The sequence below is a fragment of the Engraulis encrasicolus genome, chromosome 19 (assembly GCF_034702125.1).
Source record: "Engraulis encrasicolus isolate BLACKSEA-1 chromosome 19, IST_EnEncr_1.0, whole genome shotgun sequence".
Lineage (NCBI taxonomy): Eukaryota > Metazoa > Chordata > Actinopteri > Clupeiformes > Engraulidae > Engraulis > Engraulis encrasicolus.
The window spans coordinates 35,715,328-35,723,236 of record NC_085875.1 but is presented as its reverse complement, the minus strand read 5'-3'; the positions used below and the strand labels follow the sequence as shown (position 1 = coordinate 35,723,236).

The window sequence follows — 7,909 nt, the reverse complement described above, 5'->3', positions numbered from 1 at the left end:
TGTCGGCTGAGTTGCGTTCTCTCCCACGAGTCGCACCACTTAATTATATATTAATCAATCTGGTTTACTCTCAAAAACAGAACACAAAGGCAAAACTAGAACACATAGCTCATGGATGTTAACCACAGTTTGCAAAGGACGCTTCACAAAGGTTTATAGATGTTTTTTGTGTGTTTCAGTTGGTCATATTTGCCGTTAAAATAATAATAATAATTAAAAAAACCTCTCACGATAGGCGAGGTCCGGACCTCGGTAGCCTCAAATGTAACTACGGCCATGTCCACAACCATTGGGCCAAGATGGAATAGGCAATGTACTCGACTTGCATGCAGTTGGAATCGCGCGCGGGCGCGAGAAGAAGCGGTTTTTCAGGCGCCCTATCACCCCCAAGACGCGCGAAACTAGTCATGTGATCACAACGTAAACGCCTCGAGAAGCAAGACAGACCACCACACACAGTCGGTAGTCGTTAAACCGGGCAAAACAAGCTACAGAAGACTATTCAGCTGCACAGTTACCACTGTTCCGTATTCACGTTTTGAGAACAATTTAAAGGTATGTAGCCGGTATTGTAATAATTGGTAGTGTTAACAACAACAATAACACAACTCAACGCTCGTTTGTCTCCGTGTGGGGCAAACAGCCAGACTTCCTGAACGTTGGTCGCGTACTGAAGGGCGATTTCCCGTAGGCACTCTGAGTCTGTGATGTTAAGTAAATGGTCAACTTTTTGTATTTAGCGTTGGATTCATTCATGGTTGTATGTATTCTCCAATATAAGATCTGGAGCTCACCGTTAATTTCTAAAAATGTTGAAAACGGAAGGTTTGGCAGCGAGTGTCAACGGTAACGTTCTGCCACTGACATGTTTACATAACGTCATTGTTTAACTTTTAGGTCCCTAATCGCGTCCTGTTATTATCACAGAAGTTACTCTTTTGCCATGCGTACGCGTAGTGTAGAACTACATTACATTTAGCAAAACGTGGTCAACCAAGTTAATAGCGCACCGGGAGTGTCCGGTAGATTTCATTAGGCCACCTGAACCGCGAGATTGGGCAAGCAAGCTGCTGAACTGCACGAGACGGCAGCAACCGCATTTGGGGAGGAAGTGATGTCTGACAAACATTTGACAGCAAAGCGTGCACGGAAATAGTCGTTGGAAATTTCGCTTATTTTGGACATTTTCCTTTCACACCGTTGAGGTGAACAACCTTTTTATGTATGCAGGCATTGCAAGTTGTTATATGCGTGTTTTGTTTAGGGTTTTTTCGCGCTAAATTAAATCTGGCGTATGCTTTCATATTATAGCCTGTTTAGTCATCTGCCTTGTCATGACAAGTAGTGATCATGTATATATGCTTGTGTGTTTCCAGGGATGTGAGAATGGAGCTGGCTCATCATGGCTTGGTGCTTCTTCAAAGGCTGAATGCACAACGGGAGTTTGGCTTTCTCTGCGACTGCACTGTAGTCATCGGAGATGTTTTCTTTAAAGCTCACAAGGCTGTGCTGGCTGCCTTCTCCAACTACTTCAGAATGCTCTTCATTCACCAGGACAGGTACGTTGGTGATGTTTGATGGGCTACCACACAAACCGCACAACTAGGCCTACCACATACAGGAGTGTTGCATTCACCCACCAGACATGACATTATCATTGTATTATTATATGGTTGTGAGGTCATCGGTCGAATGCTCCATTCATTTCAACGGGGCTCCCCAACGTTCGCACGTCTGTTATTTTTCGATAACGGACGGGTTGGTCTATAACAGACCGCTGTCAATGGCAACAAGACTTTTCACTGCTAAAGCGACTTTTCAACAAGACTCTAATCAGCTGCTGTGATAGACAACACCTGTTGTCCTGGCTACCTAGCTGTTGCCTAGCGGTGTTTCACAACGGCACTGTTTTGTTTTGCGCAGCAACAATCTTAACATTACATAGGCCTAAAGAAATGTCCCCGCTCCGCGTCGGGGTCTAAAGATTCTCTCTGTCGTGCTGCTATTCCACGGTAGCGACCTTCTCGCCGAACGTTAACCCTTACTTATTACATACAGGAACATTTACCATTTTTCTGTCATCAAGGCACAATTGAAGTACTTTGATACCCTTGATTGGCAGATACAGGTGTAGGGATAACTCAGGGGTGTCTAAACATAAAGCCCCAGGCTGGGTGCAGCCCGCCAGGTAATTCAATCTGCCCTCAGACTTGTAGAGAAATATAAAAAGAGCGTCAAAAAAGGAAGTACCAGTAAATCTCTAGCCCATTACAGAGTTGCAGCAGGGGTCTTAGATTTCAGGTTTTCAACACTTCCAACTTCCACCTTGAATTGTTTTGACTGGCCGTTTGATTCCGATATGGAGCAGAAATTGCTTTACTGGTCAAGATCACTTGGAATCAAATTGGCTGCATGTGGCCCCTGAACCTAAATGTGTTTGACACCTCTGTGCTAAGCGGAAGAGTTGTTGTACAGCAACAAAGTAAGCCTAGTTCAGACTCCTCCTTAAGTTGCAGGACACGTACTTCCCGCAGGGGGGATCACGTCCCACAGCCACCACGCCGCCCCCTCTTTAGAACTGAAACGACCCCTTGCAGCGTTCAAAGTATATTTCTCTCAGGCTGAATGGTCCATAATCTGCCGCTACCCCTCGCTGACAATTTGTGTCCTGCAACTGAAGTAGGTGTCTAAATAGACATTTAAGCGGTAGATATTTAGTGCACTTGGTATGCATGTAGGCATTAATGTGTTTTTTCTATTATTGTCTGTTGCAGTGAGTGTGTGCGCCTGAAGCCGGCGGACATCCAGCCTGAGATCTTCAGCTACCTCTTGAACCTGATGTACACGGGAAAGCTGACCCCTCAGCTCATCGACCCCCTGCGACTGGAGCAAGGAGTCAAGTTCCTGCACGCGTACCCTCTCCTGCAGGAGGCCAGCTTGGATATCCAGGCCAGCATTCAGAACGCCGTGCTAGCCAACTCGCTGTACGGCATTCAGATCTCTGAGCACCTCACCTCCTCCTCGAGCCCCACCACCTCGCCCCCTCACAACAAGCGGAAGCGCCCGCCTTCCCCTTCTCCTACTCGCGCTGAGAATTCAGTCTGTAGTATGCCCAAACAGGAGCGTGAAGCAGGCATGATGGAAGTCGCCTCTTCTGATTTACCCAGTGTACTGTCAGTGGAGAGGAAGGCGGCAGCGTGTAGTTCGGCCGCGGTGGCCCCTTCTCCGTGTCCGCCGCTCCCACTCCCGCTCCCGCACGTGCAGGTGGGGATCGCCCAGCGCACCGCCTCCCGCAGGAAGCACCACACCTGCAGCCGCTGCGGCAGCCTCTTCACCCAGCGCAGCCAGCTCCGGGAGCACATGCTGCTGCACTTCCAGCAAGGCACCGCGGTCGCAGCGCAGCTGAGCCTCAGCACTTACGGCGCCCAGCAGGTGGACTCTGCAGCGTCACATCCCCAGGAGGCTGCGGCGGGTAGTAGTACTGGTGGGCACAGAAGCAGGGAGGTGACGCCCGACAGCTCTCTCGCCGAGCCCGAAGCGGAGGAAGAGGCCACGCGAGCCGACAGCGACGTGGTCAACAGCGACAGGGAGTCGCCGTCCCTACTGATGCAGCAGCAGGGCGAGGATTCCACGCCGCCGCCCTCCGACATCGCCGACATCGACCGCCTGGAGGAGGGGTCGGCGGCGGCGGATAGCGCCATGATGGGAGGAGACGAGAAGCGGAGGCGCTTCCAGTGCCCCACCTGCGGCCGCAAGTTCCTGCAGCGCAGCCACTGGCGCGAGCACATGTACACGCACACGGGGAAGCCGTACCGCTGCAGCGCCTGCCACAAGTCCTTCTGCCGCGCCAGCCAGGCCGCGCGCCACACCTGCCGCCTGCTGACCCAGGACGCCTACACCATGGTGGACCCCCAGTGCCTGCTGCTGTGCGACGGCGTGGACGGCAGCCAGACCGAGGCGCTCTTCCTGCCCTCCAACCGGCCGTACAAGTGCCACGCGTGCACCATGCCCTTCAGTAGCCCCGCCGAGGTGTTCAAACATCACTGCAGCACCACAGCAGCTGCCAGCGTGCAGGCTCTTGTGCACCCTCAAGATACTACTACAACTACAGCCCAAAGCAGCGGCTCAAGAGATGCAAGTCCAGCTCTGTCTGAAGGGGCTGAAAGCTGAATTGAAGAACTGGCCATTGTGCACGTGTTTATGGGACAAGAACATGCCTTTCTTTAATTATAATTATTTAGCTGTGTACCGTTTGACCTTGTGCTTACTGTTCAAATTGATGTATAAGTGAACGTGTTCACTTATAAATTATTTTCTACCATTGGAAATATTGTTTACTTTTTTATAGAGATTAAACCTTTTTATTCAGATTGGAAGAATGTCTGTCTGTCTTTCTATCTTCTCTTTTTTCCCATTTAGTCTTATACTGTAACTAACCCTTTAAACACTACTGGTCAAAAAAATGAGAATACCCTGATTTTTCCAGATACTTATTGCAAGTCTAGTTGTAGATGTTAGAAATAGTACAATATTTAGTACAGTATTTATATCTTGTGCATCTCCACCTTGATGAGTAATTAAAATAGCTGCATGTATTTCTACTGACCGGAATGTGACCTTGGGGGACCCATTGCTGTCACTTCTCAAGTGATTGCTTTGACAATGCTTCAGCGTGTAACATTTTGTCTGAAAGCTCAGATTCTATAACCAGACATACAGTAGCGCCACCAAGCTCTATTAGCACCCTTGAGTTGTATTTAAAAAAAAAAAAAAAAGATCTCCAGAAATAAATGGGTAACACTTTATAATAATGTTCCTTAGTAAAGACTCAGTAAATAATGAACTAATGATGAATAAAACATTAACTAATGTTTTTATTATTAACTAAGCTTTATTAATGCTTTATAAAATATCTACAAATGATATATTCAAGATTTTACACACCTTATAACAGACTATTTTATTCATTTACAAGCAACTTGTAAATGTTTGATAAATATGAAATATTAACATAACATTTCCTAGTCATTTACAAGCATTTGTTTACATTTCCTAATCATTTACAAACGTTTGTTAATGTTTTGTTCATCAATAGTTAATTATTTATTAAGTCTTTATAATGCTTTTTTGCATCCATTATTCTAAAGTGTTACCAATAAATGGAAATAAGCACAATTTAAACCTCCAGAATCTTTTAATTGGAAGTCCAACGATATTAAGAAAATATATATAATAGAATAGATTTTGTAATTTCAAAGGGAAACGAATATGAAAAGGGTCTTGTACAACAACATTGGCACCCTTCCTTAATATTTGGTTTCACTCCCTTAGACAGCTTTGACGACTGTCAAATGTTTCTTGTGTTCATCAATGAGCAACCTGCACTTTTCTGGTGGTATTTTCCCCCTCTCATCCTTTGCAATATGTTCAACCTTCTTGAACAGGTGCAGCAGGACTCTTAATGACAGATTTCACATTCCCCCAAGATTGCCTTACGGTACATCTGGAATCAGTGCTTATCATTTTGCTTTATATTTTTTCCTGGTCCAACCATTCCAGTGTGCCTTTGAATGTCTGCTTTGAGTTTTTGTTTTGCTGGAGCGCACATGATCTTCACCTCAAGTCAAGTGTTCTTGTTGTAGCACAGGGTTAAACATTGTTCTGTAAAGGATGATACCTGTCATGGTACCTGTGATACAGTCAAGGCCTCCAATACCAAATGTAGCAAAGCAGTAACACCATATTATGGATCTGGCACCATGCATATCTTATTTTTGGTGGGGCGTTCTTTTCCTTACTTTTTTGCAGACTATGCAAGCATACTACTGTTTGTGTACAAAACCAAAAAGCTCTACTTCTGCTTCATCTGACCATAAAACTTACATTAAACAAACATCAGGTGTTACCTTTATGGCCTACTAGGTACCGTAATGGGGTCTGCCTTGGTCTCCACCCAAAAAATCCTGCTTAGAAAGATGTGAAAATCCAACTCCCATTGTCATTGTGACACAGCACTCCACTGTACACTGCCCACAATGAAATTGCATTTATGCCTCACCCATGCAAGGGGGCAGCCCCCAATGGCGCCCAAAGGGAGCAGGACCGTACCATGCTCAGGGTACCTCAGTCATGGAGGAGGACGGGGAGAGCACTGGTTAATTACTTCCCCCACCAACCTGGTGGGTCGGGAGTCAAACCTTTGGGCTACAAGTCTGACGACCTAACTGCTTACCCATGACGGTGTGTAGTGTGTTGTGTAGTGTTTGACATGGTGGTTGTTGGAACCACTACCCAAGACTGTTCCAAGCTGGCCTTTGGTCTGTAGATGTTAGATCTAGGTGTTTTTTCACCAACCTTTGCATATATTTCTATCAGAAATTCTGACTTATCCCTATGTCTGAGGAGGTTCTTTACAGTTCCATGTTTGGCAGATTTCCGAATAACATAACATTCCATTGAAATTAGTATACCTAGGTCTTTTGGGGTGACCTTTAATCAGTTAGAGGTCTTGTTCTTGCGAATATCAGTATTTCTTGTGTCCCCAGACAGCTCCTCTGTCGTCACCGTTGTGAAAGAGGATCAAGATGTAGCGGGTGTCTTTTTAAAACTAAACTAAAACTAAAAGTTGCCATTGTAGAAGAGTCTTGATTGAAGGCTTGTGTGTGAGAGGTGTTTGTGAAATAGAGTTCTATGTCCAGTCCAGACCAGTAGGGGGTGATGTTATATTCTGCTTTAACTCGAAGAGGCACTTTGATGTCATCGATGTTGAAATGGTTCCAGTGACACTGGAAACTTGGCTGGCCATTTTCTTTTTTCCTCTCATAGTTTATATACTCGTCTATACTCGTGTAACAAATTAGAACTACATGCACAGTATAGTCAAGCTCTAGATTCACCTCTCTCATATGTCATTCTTGTCATCAAGTGTCATACACTGATGTGAGCAGAGGTCTATTTGTAGGTATAGAGCCCATTCTGTGTGTGTGTGTGAGTGGAGTGGGGGTGCTAGCCTGATTATCATTGACTTTCAAATCTCTTCGAGACTTGGTCTGACCTACAGCATAACAATTAACGTTTCCCAAACAGCATGGTGGACCCGCCTCACTTGGTTTGCTACTGGTCGAGGCCAGAAAAGGCTGTGCCAAAGTTTAAATCAAATATTTGCTTGGTTCTTGTCCCAATAGAACGTCTCTACCACTGGTCTCTGCTTAAACCATGTCACTGCCTTGAACATACCTCTACCCAGGGCCGTTGGAGCTGGCTTGGTTAATTGGTTCCTGACAAAGTGGGTGAAGTTCCCGATTTTTCCGGAGATCAGAAACAATATTTATATTGCTCTTGGCCTGGTTAGTAGTGGGGGGTGCTACTTTGCCACTTTGATTACTCAAATGACTATGGATACTCTGGACAAAGGTTGGTGGGGGGAGTAAATATCCAGTGCTCTCCCCCATCCTCCTCCATGACTGAGGTACCCTGCGCATTGGTACTGTCCCGCCGCAGTGCCCCCTTGCATGGGTGAGGCATAAATGCAATTTCATTGTGTGCAGTGAGCACTGTGTGTTGTGGAGTGCTATGTCACTACAACAATGGGAGTTGTAATTTCTCAGGTGGGCTTTCACTTTCACATGCAGCTATCTGTAATGTCTAAATGGATTCCATGGTGTCTTTTTTTAACTCATTGCTTATTTTTGCATGCTTTCATTTCAGTGTGCACAAGAGACACAAAAAAACTGATACTCAATAAACACAATAAACTGATTTTAAACTAAAGCAGAATACACTGAAATTGCAGTTCTAAACATTTGATGGGTACTTTAAATCATGGTTCTCAACTTAATTAATTAATTAATTAGTACCACCTTAACTGTGCCCAAGACAGACCAGGTCCCACAGCCCCAAATTCTATTCA

The 7,909-nt window shown here is 45.5% G+C and overlaps 1 protein-coding gene across 2 annotated transcripts; it reads left to right on the top strand.

The window, feature by feature from the left end:
* Nucleotides 1-403: 403 nt before the first annotated feature.
* Nucleotides 404-4,383, top strand: zbtb2a (zinc finger and BTB domain containing 2a). 2 transcript variants are annotated; one of them, XM_063224176.1, is made up of 3 exons: nucleotides 404-555; nucleotides 1,377-1,559; nucleotides 2,775-4,383. In XM_063224176.1, exons 2-3 carry the CDS (start codon nucleotides 1,387-1,389, stop codon nucleotides 4,168-4,170), a joined length of 1,569 nt encoding a protein of 522 aa, XP_063080246.1. In that variant the 5' UTR covers nucleotides 404-555; nucleotides 1,377-1,386; the 3' UTR covers nucleotides 4,171-4,383. The 2 variants fall into 2 exon arrangements, with proteins under 2 accessions (XP_063080246.1, XP_063080247.1); XM_063224177.1 differs by lacking the exon at nucleotides 404-555 and adding an exon at nucleotides 739-1,205.
* The last annotated feature ends 3,526 nt before the right edge of the window (nucleotides 4,384-7,909 follow it).

Excerpts from the sequence above, each read along its gene's own strand:
- zbtb2a (XM_063224176.1), top strand. The coding sequence starts at position 1,387 with ATGGAGCTGGCTCATCATGGCTTGGTGCTTCTTCAAAGGCTGAATGCA. Across the intron at positions 1,560-2,774 it reads CTCTTCATTCACCAGGACAG|TGAGTGTGTGCGCCTGAAGC; the intron begins GTACGTTGGTGA and ends TGTCTGTTGCAG.